General features: G+C 39.1%; 1 protein-coding gene across 1 annotated transcript in view; it reads left to right on the top strand.

The window, feature by feature from the left end:
• Window positions 1-16,105, top strand: part of FRY (FRY microtubule binding protein) — a 156,516-nt gene that overhangs the window by 29,003 nt on the left and 111,408 nt on the right. Inside the window, exon 3 of the mRNA XM_088522295.1 lies at window positions 12,624-12,677. Coding sequence (XP_088378421.1) covers window positions 12,624-12,677 — 54 coding nt within the window. The remainder of the gene's footprint in view (window positions 1-12,623; window positions 12,678-16,105) is intronic.

Here is a 16,105-nt window from a genome sequence, read left to right as displayed (position 1 = left end):
ACAAGGTCTAGCAAAGTCAGTAAGAGAAATATCATTTCTTTTATGCAAATTTGGGCAAATTTAATATACAATTTGCCAAACTGTCTTATGTAACTGAAATTCTGGGAATCTTCTCCTTTAACTTGAGACTACATTCTCTATATCCTTCTGTGGATTTGAATGGGCAAGAATAGTTGGGTAACCTACATTTTAATTCTGACAATGTAAAAGTTAAAAAATTAAAGTAAATAGGAACATTGATTTCTGAGTTATAAAGAAACAGCTTGCAACATTTCTTTTATAAAGCACAGTACAGAATGGTTAAATCAGTACCACATTTTCAGGTCTGGAGATTCTGAATAGTAAAATTAAGTTGTCTTGATTCCAATTAAAACCTTTTAATTCCATGCCTTGCTTTAGATTCAGAAGGCTTTGGCACACTTGGAAAGTTTTTCCAGACTTTCCGCTTAAAGCATTAGGTGGATGCAAGATGGAAGAAATATCATACATAATTTAGAAATAACAGGAAAAAACTAAAGTCTTCTTTAAAGAGTCCCTCCAAATTACAAAAAGAAATAGAATAAAGAAACTAAAAATCAGGTCTTTAGAAATAAAAGGGTGACAGAAGCTATTTAGTACCATCTTTTCTTCATATGATCCATAGTAAACACCTTTAAAATTTAAAAACAAAATTAGCTGTGAAATTATTTGACAAGAAGAGAAAGAACAGAGCGACAATGTACTGAGAAATGCCAAAATGATTTACATTTGCTGTGTGTTGATATATTCTTTTTGTTACTCTGTGAAACTATGAATGCCTGAGTATTGATTTTATGCCAGAGATCGTTCCATGAAATTTTATTTGGTAAACTCAATGTACAATGCACAAATATGACGAGTTACTAGAATTTCACTTCTCTTCGATATTTTCAGAACATTTTCCTCTAATTGTGAGAAACTGACAATAATTCAACATTATATTCACATCTAATTTAATATGAATAGAGCTTAGAAGGTATAATGCTATATTTGAGGGTGACGATGACAAATGGAAAAGTAGGCCTTTATAGGCCTACTTGGTTTGTTATGAAAGGAATGGCATTTGTTATGAAAGGAATGACAAGGGAAAATGACAAAACAAAAGTCTGGAATAATGATTAAGAAATTATGTTCACCATTTCTGGGGCTGTTGGATGTCTAGGTGCTATTTTTCCTGTCTTTCTACTCTGCTGACCAGGACGTTCTATGTATTTCTACTCTGTTGACCACTTATGTGGCTAGGAATTTCCAGGGTTTTTCAGGATAAAGTTTATAAAGTTCGTGATGCAGAAAGGTCCTTCTTTTTTTTTTTTTTTCACAACACATAGTCCAATGTTGAGCTCCTTGAGGATTATGTTCTAATTAAACTCAAGTGTACTTCAAAGGAAATCAAATGAAGTGCTCCAACACTGAGATGTTTCTAGGCTGAATTCTCTTAGTCATTGCAAGAAATAACTGTTTAATTTTATGAGTGATAAATATTTAAGATACCTTTTAGAGAAGCTAAAAAAAAAATCAGTATTCAGAGTAATTGCTTTTTCCTCTCTTTTGTCACAAAGTCTATCAAGATTCAAGCTCTGAATCTAATATAGTGTTAAATTAAGGGTGTAGAGTTTTTGTTTGTTTGTTTTTTAACCGAGGTATTTCTTTTGGTACATAAATCTTACCTGTGCAGCATTTCTGATTGTGGCTACTATTGTCTTTTTCTCTCTCAGTTTTTTGGGGTTTCTTATGCCTATTGAATATATCCAGCTTTTTCCTTTCTGAAGTGTACAAGGTTGAACTGTAAGTTACAGGGTTATGACAGCTATGGTGGAAAGCTAAATTTGCATGATACCATGAGGAGATGGCATAAAAATGTTTTATTACTTATTTCTTAGGGCAGCAGTGGAGGGCACCCGAGCTGTTCCCTCCTGCAGCCCTATGAAATTTCAGCTGGAAAAGCAAGATTCCAGCAGCAGAGAAAGCCCCGGGCAGTGTCACCCATTCCTCCTGCTGTCAACCAAGGATGATTTGATGTTTTGGTTACTAGATCTGGCTGTGATCCTCAGTAAAACTCACTTCCCAGTTAATATGTTTTCTGGGCATGAATCTAATATAGACCATCCACTCTTCATTCTGTAAAACTCTTTTGTTTTTGCATTACAAATACAATTTCACATTTTTTTACCAACTTTTTTTTTCAAGCAGAACTTAGAATAAGGAAACCAGAGAAATCATTTTGGTAGTGGAAATGATAAAATGTATTTAAGGATCATAACATAATGAGAAAACCTTAGAAAACAGTTTCCCTTTTGGGACGGGCAGTAATTCACCCTGAGATGGTACCGCTCAGCCTGCTTTATTATCCTGTGCTGAGAGCTGACCTCTCTCCTTTTCATAAGGAAAGCAAGGCACCTATGCAGACTCTCACAGATAAATGTGTAACCTGTGTGTCCAATCCTTCGTTATACGAAGCCCCACAGATCTGCTGCAGGGAGGCACCAGGTCGCTTGTCGAATGGGGCCAATCTAGGTCTGTCCGTCGCCGTCCCCAGGGAAAAGCCCCGTCCCGCGGTGCCCCCAGCAGCTGTCGGCTCAGCGGGATGTCTTTGCTGCAGGTCACCGACTGTATCTTAGGTCAGCTTTTTAGACCAACGGTTGGACTCAATACAACTCCCAGGGGTGCCTGAGGTCTGGGTTTAGCTTCTGCATGGCTTGTCCCTTTGGTTCTGTTTGTTTTTCTCAGACTTTCCAGCAGCTAACTTCTCTGTGCTTCAAGAAAGTAGTCAAGCAAAACAGTGATCTCATCTTGACTCTCCCCTGCTTCACTAATAAGCTTTTGTTGGGACTTCACTATTGCTTGCTTCTCCAGATAGAGTTCAGCCACCCCAAACTTTCTGGTACCTACCCAGGCTCTGCTAGGGACAGTGCAGCCCAAGCTGGATCAGATCAGCTTTTCTTTCCTCCCACAAAGGAGAGAGGTTAGCCTGAGAAAAAATTCTCTATGCAACAAGCAACATCCACTCATTTAACCAAAGGACGTGAAGGTAGAAGAGTGCAGGAAAAATCAAGCTTTGATACAGCAAATGGAGAGTATCAAATACAGCAAAGACCACTCCAGTAGCATGGAAAACCCTTCTTTCTTTTTTTTTTTCCCTCTTCCACTCACTGAGAAATAAACCCCCTCTAGTTATCTTGGTGCATATCTGAGGCTGAGATATCCAGAAGAAACCCAGCACTGCACACTATGGAGCAATACCCCTCTAGAGATGCTAATCTTGAACCTCAGGACAGTTATTATCCTGAAAGACCTAGAAAGGTCCATGTGATTGTAACAGTAGCCACTGATGCAATGTCGTCTATGTAGTCCAGAGGGACACTGTGAGAAAGGGTTTGAAAGACACTGCTGGAGAAAGGTACAGTAGGAGACAAATATAGGGCTTCAGAATTGGGGGGAGTGCAGGAGGAGGATGCAACATGGATCGCATTCCATATTCCATGTGAGATTGAGGGAGAAGTTCATTCTATTTTAGCAATCAGGAAGGAAAAGGACACATTTTTGCATAGGCATCTGCAGCTGGATTCATGCCCATGAAAACTCGCCTTCATTTCAGAGCCAGGCAATGTCAACAGGAGCTTTCTCCTGACAAGTGATCTCACAGTTTCCATAGCTGGGCGTGTGGGCAGAATCCTGTTTGAGGCTGCAGATCTCATTCTGACAACAAACCTTTCTGGGATGCTCCCTGTGCCTGGGCCTCTCCTGCACGGATGCAGTTGGAGCATGTGAGTGGTGTGAGTGGTGGTTCAAATTGCTAAGAGGATTTAATATTGAAACAGAGATTCAGTGTCACTGAGGCTGTCACTCTATATCACCTATTGGCTGCTGTTTGCAGATGTAGCAGAGAACCTTCCATGTGTCCCTAATTGCATTTCTATATTGTTTAAAAATATGGAAGAAAATGAAAGACATATTGTAGTCACCTTAGGTCATCCTTATCACTGGTCTGTTACCACAGAAGACAGAAGGAAAATCACATATCTATTTTGGTAACATTCTTGTAAATCGGTAGCAATTGGTAAACCAATATTTGTTATTTTTGCTACAGATTGATCCTTTAGAGTCACATTTAAAGTAAAGGAGCTGCTCAGTCAGGATTGCTGTGTGTTTAAAAATGAAATTCACGTGACTTTTCCAGGGCCTGAATCTGGCATGGTTCAGTTAACACACTGGACAGCGTGACTTACTCCATTACTTTTACCTGAGCTAGAGTCTGCATATCTGTTAACATTGAAAATATAGGGAAAACTTAACTACGTTACTTAGCCAGCCTCCAGTATGGAAACAGTATGATAATGTCTTGTGTCCTTCACTGAACCTGTAATACAAATGGGAGCCCTGACTTTATGATCATCTCATTTGCAGTAAAAGATTCCTGAAGGCCAGTACTAGATAAGCAGGAGCATTGTGAGATCCTCCTTTAACATTTGTCACATCGATTCCAGTAACTGGGATGACAAGCCACCTGAGGGCAAGTTTGTTATGATACTGCTACAACCTTTGAGGTAAAATACATAGCCAAGAGAGTCCACAGGAAAGAGGCAAAGGAGGTTTGAGGAGAACTAAGTCTGTCAGCAGACTCTATTAGTTCAGCTTATAAGCCTACCTCTCCTTATCCACTTCCTTGGTCCTGATAAATAAACATAGAGTTGATGAAAGTGGCTAGTTCACATTAAAGAAGCCAGCACTGCTAGACAGTAGATGGTTATCAAGGATCAGGAGCTGTCACTTATTACCCTTGGGCTATCTGAAGGTGAAATGTTATTATTTACAGAGCTCTGAGGTGTGCCTGGGCAGCCCTACAGTTAGAGTCAAAATTTATTCTAATTAACTGGCAAGAGCTTCCTATAGCTTTGATTAAATTAGGTCATGTTAATCTGAATGAGTAACCAGCTGTCCGGGCCCTGAAGGCACTGCCAGCCCTCCCTGTCCCTGTCCAGGCTCTGAGCGTCCCCTCAGCCCAGCCCAGGGCTGTCAGTTCCTGCCCTGTGATGCCACCACGGTGCCAGTTCCAGCCCCACCACAGCCCTGCCTGGCCATGGGTCCTGACACCAGCAAAGCCAAGTTGGTCCTCGGGAGTCACACTTGCCAGTGAAACATGTCCTGCTTGGTGCTTCCTGTGGAGACTTGTCTACAGAGTGTCCTTGTTTCCCCAGCATCAGATTGTTCTTGAGTTTTACAGGTGGATTTCGACCTTCTTCTGATTTCTTGAACCTTTGTGTGTTTGTGGGATCCTGCTCGCTGTAACGTTCGTTTTAGAGAAGAACCAAATTGCTTTCTTTTCTAACCAGAGGTGTATAGCCAAAGTCATATTGCTCCTGGGGTATCTTGAAGTGAAAACAAATGCAGGCTTAGTTAAGGAGAGTCAGTCATGTTCTTGTAAGCAGATTATTTGATAATCAAGGGGTAAACAGAAGAGAGGATGAACATATTGAGAAATGAGCGGTGGGATCACAGACAGTTCTGTATTAGAAATAACTGGGAATTTTAATCCTTCATGCAGCCATATCTCAGTACTTGGTGGCTGGCAAGATATCTGTCAGATAATTCTGAATGTTCCCTCTGCATTTTATTCGGTCATATCTTTTAGCAGAGCACTAATACTAGTTCTGTATTTTCATTCCCAATTCCATACTTGATTACCATTCGGTAATTTTATTCTATTCAGAGTTATGATTTTTTTAAGAAAATATATAATCATAATTTTTGACTGTGTTTGGAGTTTTCTTTTGGTGTATGCTTAGAACTAGAAAGGTTAACAAAGGAAGTACTTTTGTTGTCTGTTTAATTTGCTGTCTGTGTACCACAATTGCTGGCACTATCCTTTAGAAAGGTATCTAACAGCCAACTGATGCTGAACAGAGACACAGAGGAAATCAAGTTTCATACAAACTTCAGGTGAAAGACATTTGGGAGGTTATCAGAGTGAACAGATTTTGCTTTTATGTCGAAGAATTTGGGTCTAGACATAAATATGGTAGGTTCCTTTGTGTGTGCGTGGCGGCAAAACAGTTCCCAAATATTTCCAAAAAAGGTTCAGAACTTTTCTCAGTGCAACCACTTTCTTTTGAGTCCGCAGTCTGTGCTTTAGTTCTGCCCTTTCTGAAGAGGGTGAAACAGGAGTGAATCCTCTTGCCAATTCGGTGGCAGAACTTGCTGAAGGCAGGGCCAGCCTGTATCCGTTCTGGTGCCAGGAGGAGTAGGAGCACATTGCCAAAAATGGAGGCAGGGATCAGATGGACAAAAATGTCCCTCTTAGAGGCAGCTGGCAGGCAGAGCAGCTCGCCTGTATCCTAACTCTGCATCTGAAGGATAAGCGCCCCTCCGAGGAAGAGCAATTTGTGGGCCCAGTGTTTGGAGGCAAATCGACATTGTGGCGTTTTCTCCTAGATGATACAGACAGTGGTTTGCAAAGCACATGTGCAAGATGGATGGTGATGCTTTTACTGATACTTATATGCACAAAATAACTAATGTCGAAATTTAAAATCAAGCGGTTTTGAGCTGCTGTGTTTGCAGCAGCCCATTCCCTGCAAAACACAGCGCACCTTCCTTTCCTACTAAAAAGATTAAGGCAGGGATGTTCAAGTTCTTTCAGGGCTTAGGTGATTATTCATAGTAAATAGGGAAGAACTATATTTTGTTTTTTAAGATAATCTTTACATGATTTTTAAGATTATCTTTTCTGTATCTGTACCAAACTGTGATGTTTGAATATGGTCTATATCTATTCCATTTTACATAATTAGATTACATAGATATTTAAACCCTTCTTAAAAATTTTTAATGGTCCATTCTTCTGCTGTTTTGTTTTGGTAGCATTTCCATTCCAGAGAACTAATCAGTAGATTATATTTGCTGCTTCAAAAATTGTATTTTGCATCAAATTTCAGCGTCCATTATGTCCTTACAAAAATATAGGTCAGTAACATAGGAGCTAGGTGTAGTTCAGTAGGAATAGTGTGCCCAATGGTTGCTGAGGATGGAACTCTCTGGGACATTAGTGGCATATCCTTACTGTACGGTGACACAATGAAGTTTAATACATGCTACAGCATCCAATCATTTTCATGTTCCCTTAACATTCAGTTTTGTGGCAGGTGGTTGAGAAAAGCTCTCCCTGTGTAAATTTATACTATTATGTTTGGGCAGCATCTCTGAAAAACCACTAATGTAATTAACTGGTAAAAGTAGCTAACTGCCATTGGAGGAGTGTTTTTTAGTGTGATCTGGGATTTTGACAGATATGTTACTTTTACATTTAGTATATGAGTATAAATGCAATAATATATAAATCTGCCATTGCATATTCACCATAGTTTTAGTAGATTCTATTAATATTTCCACAACTGCAGTGACACTCAGAAAGGATAATAATTTTTGGGTGAGCATTTCATTTTGTAAGCACTGGCAATTCTAAAAGTTTAGATAGAATATATATATTTTTTGCAAAATTGTAGTTTCAAATGTTAAAGGCAAAATTGCCTTTGCTGATCTTTACAGTTCATCCCTCGTGCATATTCCTGGGTGTTTCCAGTATGAACAAAAAGATATAATACAGCTGAATGGTCAACTTTAGACAAGAAATAAGGATGTTTAACTTAGTGATTAGAAATTTGAAAGTTAAGAGTCCATTATTCTGAAATTATCTGAAGATTTTTACAATCCGGAAATCTGTGGGCTTTTTCAAATTAATCAAAACTTTATTTATTCATATTTTGTGGTTGTAGCTTTTGGCTCCAAATTCAGCCTAACTATTCATACAAGATTTGGAAGATATTTCTGTAGAAGGTATTACAGCTAGAGAGACTCAAACAGAGTCAACTCATAATATAAAAGAGCCTCTTTGCCATTCCTGAATTGGGTGGGCAAGAAAATAAATAAAAATAAAATGGTGCCTTGAGACTGGAATACATTTTAACATTTTTTAAAAAGTTTAAATAAATCTATCTCCAGGGAAAATAGACTGTCATGGAATCTATTACTCAAATTCAATTTCATTTTATTATGTTTTTTAACCTTGTCTTTGCTTTGCATGAACCTGTGGTACATGATGAAAATGTCTGCCAGGAATATAAACATATTTTATAAAGTAGTTGCCATAGCAACAATATCCAAAGTACTGCTTAGAATGAAAAAAAAAAGATCTCTAAGGGTATTAGAACTAAGCAGTAAAGAATAAGCAAAGAGTTAACACTAGATAAGAAGAAATGATTTATTACATAAAGAAAAAATGCTGTTTTCAGAAGACGCTTGAAGCACTATCACGTATTCGAGCTCTTTCAGATAACAGAAAAACCTTTCCTGAATTTTGATATTCTGTGCCAAGACCGTGTTGTTCAGTGCTAGAAACATCACACAGGGAATTGTCCTTTTATCCTTTCAGGGAGCCCTCAGCACCAAAACCCTAAGCCCTTCATATTCGCTCACTTCATTGTCTGTTCAGTACTGATCATTAGTAACAGAGTAAATAATAACAACCTCTGTTTTCAGGTTTTTTAACTCTCCAATCTCCCCATTTGGCGTTGGCTGCTCATGGCCCTCACTGGAGCAGCACAGCGAGAGCCCCACTGCGGGCACCCCCCGCTGCGGGCACCCCGCTCCCAAACGGGGCCGCCGGGGCCCAGTTCCCCCCGTCAGCCCGGGTCCAGCCTGACCCAAACTCCCTGAGGGCAGAGTCAGGGCAGTGTCATGTGGTGAATGTCCCACAGCTTGGGAAGGCCTGGACGGTCCTGCCGTGAGGTGCCATGCGCAGGGACTGCTCACAGCTCGCAGTGTGTGACACATTTTGGCTGCGGTCTTGATTGCCTCGCTGCGGTCTTGGTCACCTCGGCATTGTTCTGTGTAGAAATAGATAATGACGTTAATAAACGTTAATAAAATGTTGGCTGCAGTGAAGAAGATTTTCCAGATAAGCATTTCCAGTCAAAATGAAAGCAACGTGAGGATAGCAACACACATATGGTTTTAGGAGATATTCTAATCCTGAACTCTGATTCAGATGTTATGAACTGAATTTCCTTTTGGCTCACAAATTCACTAAGAAAGCAGCAATAATCAAGTTTGAGAAGCAGAAATAATACTATAGGTTCGTTCAGGCCAAATTCAGTTACTGAATATTGAAATTACTAAGTGAGCTATATAAACAAGACGTCTTGGAGAACAAGGTAATGCGCTGAGCAAATTCTTTTTGTTAAAATGAATTATCAGATTGCACTTAAATGTGCGAGTGGCTCTCAGACTCCAGAGCACTAAACAAGTACTTCAGTTTGAGTTAGCAATCCACTACTTTCTGAACAAGTTGACCTACTCAGTGATCTTTTCCTCAAGATATTCTGTGTTTCGAATTTCAGTTAAGTGCTTATCATTTCAGTTGTATCTACGACTCTCAAAAAGTGATCATGAGAATAGCTGTACTCTTAAAATGAGAAATTCCAACACTGTCATCACTGCTTTTTGATTGTGAACAAAGGAGGATTTTTACAATGTAATTCAGGGCAATACTCCAAAATAAACCTGACTTGCAATTTTTGCTTGCTTAACCTATCTCTGAAAGGAGAAATAAACTGTTACTGAGAAAAGAAAGAAAATATAATATTTCAAACTTACCATAAATATCAAATATACAAGAAGGTGAGTAAATATTATAGTGAAGTTATTAATGCATGAATTCCATTGTTTAAAAGTTGCATATTATGAGTACAGCAAATAAACATCAAGAGATGCTAATTGTCATTAAGCCTTCCTAGTTCTGTGTGGGTGGCAGAGCTATAGGAAGCTTTTTGTTTACACTGAAATAAACTTGTTAAAAACAGTATCAATGGTACTCACAACAGAACTTAGTATGAAGGAGTATTTCATACCCAAGTCACTAAAGAACTCAAATACCTAAAGAATACAACAGCTACAATATGCTACAGTACTTAACACTCAAGGCAGAACACCCGTCATGTTAACTAAAATCTCTATTTATAGAGTTTCTACCTGCAGAATTGGTTTTAGAAATGTGTGCATAGTCTAGCTGGTGAAACTGTAATAACACCTGTGGCATTATTTCAAAATGAATCCGTCATTCACAAGTGAACCTGGCTATGGGGAAGACATTAAAGTGTAATCAGGTTGTTAGAGTATGGATTAATCGATTCTGCATTCTCTTTTACTTCATATTACAAGTAGGCGCGAGTAGCATTGCTTTTTTATGTAAAATACTTTTTTTTTTTTAATGTAATACTCTGGTGTAAGGGAGCATGGAACACAGCTCGGGCAAGATTTCCGTGTGGCCTGGAAGTGTGAAACTCCTGCGAGCGACCTTGCAGAAGACCCTGTTACCTGGCAGGCTGCTGGGCAGCTCAGCCTGAGAAAGAGTGAGGCTGCTGAGCGCGCCTGTGATTCTGCTTTGCACTTTATCTGTTAAAAGATACATGAACAGTTCTTTGGGCAAGAGCTGAGGTTTTTTTGCCCGCTCAGGACTGAGGTGTTTTTCTCTAGCTCAGAGCCTCTGAGACCTCAGGGAAGGACATGGTCAAAACCGGGAGCATTCGTGAGGTTGCAATGCTTCCAGGGAGAGGCAACAGGCAACTGGGACCTTTTCCAGACTGTAGTTTCATAGTTAGGTTCATGGAGCAGATTTTGACACATCTAACGTTGTCTTAAAGATAAGCATGTTGTGAGGAATCCCACCCCTCATTTCTGCTAAGACATCAAAGGCATCTTCTGTAGTCCCCAGAGGCATCTGCTGCAGCATTTCAGGTCTGCTCAGAAAGCCAGGCATGCACTGCTGGCCACTGTGACCTGAAACTTTTGGATGACAAGGTTCTCTTTATGGAAATGCGCCTTAAGAAGCTTCTCTGTGGTAAGACAGGCTTCTGTAACAGAATCAGAAGTTTAATAATATATATATATATACGTGTGTGTGTGTTATTTCTTTTCTAAATTGCCACTGATTCTAAAGACATTGGTTTGGTTTGTCCATGACGGAATACTAGCTTTGAAAAATAATCTGCTTTACTTTTGAGTGTGTAGCAGTAGTCAAAAGAAGTATGAGATAAAACTAGATAGAGAAGGACAGAGTTCCTGGCTGAAGAGGAAAGCTGTGGAATAATTTTATATATCTGTTCCTGGTCTACACAATTTTATTGTGTGTCTTGATTACCACTGATCCATCATAAGGCTCTAATTAATAGTTGTTATACCACTGACATAACTTGGAGAAGCCGCTTCATTTGCTAGAGCTAACAGTGAAAAATCCTGATGGTTGTCCTCAGCAAATCAGTGGCTCAGGAGAAAAAAAAATGTTTATTTTTCTATTTGGTAGGTAGTCAGGGGATACTGCGCTCGCCCTGCAGCCAGCCTCCTTGCCAGCTGGCACCGAGAGCGTATCAGCATAATTAATTTCAAAATCAGTCAGCAGATTTTACTGAGCAATATTTTCATCAGAGAAAAACATAAAATAATACAAGTGTTTGCACCACTGTAAGTCTTTCTTTTCTGTTATCTCAGCAGTTTTACAGATTTTTTTTTTTCCACCCCACATCCCCTGGCAGTGACAGTATTTTGCCTGTTACCTTAACAGATGCTGATGAGCAGAATGGTTTGCTGAAAGCTGAACAGCAAATCTCATGCTGAGCTGGTGGGAGCGCCCAGATCTTGTGGTCGCAGGAGAAAGATACGTGATTTATGGAAGAGAGGGAAGAAGAAAAAGGAGTTGACATATTTCAGACATAAGAAGCAGTAGTAGATTTCAGGGCCAAACTGGGGGGGGGTGACGTTTTTCTAACTTTTTTGTATCAGCCTTCAAGTATTGTTTATTTTCCCTGTGGTTCACAAAATTCACGTTTTGTGTTCTGTAGGCTGCTGGGCCTTCCATACAGCTCAGGAACTGAGCTTGTGGGCAAGAAAACACAAAGATAAATCCATCTTCACTCATGGGAGCTCCTTCCGAGCTGTGTGGTTCTCCTAGGCCCCCCAGGCCCTTGGAGAGCACTACCTGAGACAACCAGCTGCCGATGCCAAGATTTTACATCTCTGAGGAAATTTAAGTCACCACTTGTGGAGCAAAAATGCGTTATTTCCCTTGAATAGTGCAGCCGTTTTTCCACAATTATCTTCATTAAAAATGACGCTTGTCATACTTGATTGCTTGTTCAGTAATCACCTTTCTTTCAGAGTGCTCTGTGATGGTGATATGTATGAACATTTTTGCATTGCCTAGCAGTGCTGTAACAGGAAGGCATCCTATAGCTAAATACAGTTCCTTGGTTATATATTAGAGAATACTGGGTGCATTTTACAATTTGGAAAGAATTCACACTTGTCAATCTGAACACTAAGTAACTCAGACATAATAAATGTTAAGCATTTTCTCTTTTCAAAGGCACTGAAGACACTATTTCAGTATTATTTCAGACGCATGCAGATGGCTTCTTTGTATATGAAACAAACAGTATCTCCAGCATTAAAGTTGATCACAAGTGAAAATCTATCAGAAAAAAAATACTAGTAGAATTGATAGAATATATGATAATATAAATCTTTAAGTAACGTATATTTAATACATTTTCTTTCAGGAAAAGCCACTGACCAAATCTCTGCAACGAGGAGAAGACCCTCAGTTTGATCAAGTAAGGAAATTCAAGTAGTACTTAACTTCTGTGATTTCCATTTCTCAGGCTATAAATTCAGTCTAGTGTCCTAATAATGCTGTCATGCCATACTGCAGAAGCAAAATCTTTCAATGTACTTTAGTAGAATTAGGACTAAAAGTCTAATTTTCAAATTAGAAGGCCTTTCCATGGTTTCCAGATATAGCATTTTTTCCATAGAACTCAACGATTTTTTTTCTGCATATTGGACACAAGTGTTATTTCCTTGCTATTTCCTCTGATGGGGGTTTTGAAGCAATGGCAATGGCTTTCAGAGTAAGTCATTTCTGAAACAGGCTGATGACCCCAAGTATTTATTTTATGGGAGTTCCCTTTATGGTAAATATAAGAATCATTGTCACTGCCATCTCTCTCATCAGTGTTTTTTGCATCTGTAGCTGTGACCCAGCACAGTGTATGTGTATGTGGCAGTTCACAGTGCTGAGCCATCTCACTATTTTAAAATTGAGCATAAATTCAATTATCAGGGATTGGATTACATTAATTAGAGGAAATGACAGGCAGAGAAAAAGAAGCTAAAATGGATTTTATATTATGAATTAGATTTTATTTATTGAAACTTTCATAAAATTGTATTTACTAAATTGAAATTTATACCTGGTATGAGGTTAACAAATGGATTAAGTGACAGAAGATGTGGTAAGTGTTTAAAAAACTAAAATGGTAGTATGTGCACTTTTTGCTGATTATGTAAGATAATTAATTTTTGTCCTGGAAAAAGAAAAAGTGTATCTAGAAAAAAAAATCCTAAATAAATAACCTGTTTTGATAGGAAGAAAGATTAGAAACAGATGCACAGTCGTTTAAAAAGTTTAGTTACATTAAAGATGCCAAAACTTGCTCCCAGCAAAGAGGAGGACTAAACTCAGGGTTTTCTTAATCAGCTAAGCTCTTGGCTGCTCCTCATCCTGCCTTATCTCCTACCACTGAGCGTCCTGCTGCCCTTGTCACCATTCCTTGTGCTGCTGGCGGTGCCCAAAATAATGAAACGGGTGGAAATAAAATAGGAGAAGCTGCAGCAGAGACAACCTTGGAATCAGCAGCAAATGCCACAAGCTGTGGGTATGATATTGGTTAGCTTAACTTCGGGAAGGGATAGGTATGGGTAGGACTTCAGAACCTGAAGTCAATTTGATTTGATTTATAGTATTTTCTGGTAAAAGAGACGCATTGCACCAGAAGCAAAAGATGCCTGTGAGACCCTGGTGGCCTTCACAAGGAATCACCTTCTCTTTTGCATTTTGACAAAACGTTCCTCTGAGGCATCTCTCTGTGGAGAGTGTTCAGATCAGGAGGAACGGCAGGACTTCTGCCTTCTCCTGGGGAGCTCCCTGCCCATCTCGCCGACTCAGGAGGGAGCCAGCAGAGAAGCCAGCTCCTGTACACTAACTAAGCTGCTTTGTGAGTCTCCTCGGCTGCCTAATGAAAATGTTTGTGGTATTTTTGACCTTAATTTCAGATTTTAGCTTTTTTTCCCCTTCCTGTGGGGAAAGAGCCACACACAAATGAGAAAGAATAACAAGTCAAGCTGCCCATATGCAAACCCTGTGATACTGCTCCTGCAGCGTGTTACACAAATACTTAACTTTATGCTTAATGGGTGGCCATGATTTGATTAAATACTCATGCTTAGGCAAACTGTGGCCCCTTACGAGGATGAATTAGAAGACTTACGCTTCCTCATCATTGCTGAATAGACACGAGACTGAACACCTTCAATAAATTCTAGATGAGAATAGTGAATGCTTTCTAGAGGGAGGCAGTGGTATATTTCCAACTATAGCAACTACTGTGTATGTTGGGGGAAGGAAGAAACAGATATAGACAAAAAACAAACAAAAGTAAATTGTTGGTGTCCTGCAGTCCCACCTATCTGTCAAGACTATTTGTAGAGACTTAGTAAAAAAGTATATAACTGAGCTTGCCTTAGACTTCCTGTCAGAAGACTTTGTCTTCAGTTGCTTGAAATTTTCCAAACATATTTTCAAGTCGGCCGTCCGCCTCAGCCTGAGTTGTTAGAAATATTTCTCTTTTCAGGTGTCACGTTGTTTACTCTTGAACGGTACACCCATTTTGAAGTCTTCTAGTGCTTCATGATTGGAAGATAGAAGCTGAAATGTGCCAGATGAATGTGCTGCTCCCAAGAATGTGGGGCACACCTCTCAAAATCACCTTAATTTGGCTGAATTCAAGACAGACTTTAATTGGAAAAATTGTAGTTCACAATAGAGATTTGACAGAACTCAGCTGGAGTATAGAGAGTAAAACAGATCAGAGAGTTTATTTTACAAATGAACTCAAATACTTAAAGCACATATTGATAATCCCTTGCTTCTGTCTTCCAGTTGAGGTGTGAAATGCTTTGACATTAATTCCTAGAACCTCAAAAAGTCACCTAGCAAAAACAAGAAAGACCATATGTGACATTCTGGGCATTTTTAATACAGAAGTGGGAGAGGAAAAGAGGGAAAATCTCTTTGAATAAGCCTTTTCAAGAGGCATCTGATATTTTTGTCTGTTTAAGGCATCAAAAATGACACTCTGTCAAAAGAACGTAATTTTCATAGAGCTGATTCTAAAGACTTCATCAAAATTCTTTTTAATTTGAATAAAACTGATAGGTGAAACGAAAGTGACCAAGTCACTGGTCACTTTAAAAAACACTAGTCACATCTTTTATCTGTAAGTTAACAAGTAGCAAAAGTCTAGTTTAAAAACTGTGTTTTTTGCAGGTCAGCTATAGATGTGATCAAAAACAGTCAACCAAAGCTTTGCATTAACTTAAGTCTGACAGAATAGAGCTTTAGGTACTCAGGTTACTCAGAATTAAATTCCACACTGAAGCCCCCCAACCGGTTAAAATGATGAGAAAATTTTGTTTTGTTCCCCTAAACAGCTTTATCTCTGGCTTGCAGAGAATCAGTTTTTTTCTTCCTGCCCATTCCCAAACGCCCCTTATAGGATGGTTCTCATCAACACACTGCTTAAGCATCCTGCCGTTCCAGGAATGGGGACTGAGCAGCTGTATGGATGCAGTATCAGTGACTCCCATTAGGCAGATGTCGTGTACCCTGCAATACTGTCATGTGTGCCCTGTCTGGCTGCCCTCTGCATCACCCTCCTCAAACTAAGAATAGTATCTTGAGCAACGCGTGAACTGTGAGGCAATCCTACTCATCAGACATGCAAAACATCTCACCATTTGCCTTGCAAACTGCATTACTTACACTGACTGTATTTTGCTTTCTTGGCATGCATATATCTAAAGAAAATATATACAGAAAAATATATACAGTTTTAATATTAGTATACATTTTTATATGTATACACAGTTTTTATATACAGCTTTACCTATTTTAATAATATCTTTTAAAACATGCTTGAAA

This window comes from Tinamus guttatus, unplaced genomic scaffold, assembly GCF_059628265.1.
Source record: "Tinamus guttatus ecotype Peru unplaced genomic scaffold, ASM5962826v1 Tinamus_guttatus_pri_ptg000150l, whole genome shotgun sequence".
Lineage (NCBI taxonomy): Eukaryota > Metazoa > Chordata > Aves > Tinamiformes > Tinamidae > Tinamus > Tinamus guttatus.
Note: the sequence above shows the minus strand (reverse complement) of the source record. Positions and strands in the feature narration are given on the sequence as shown.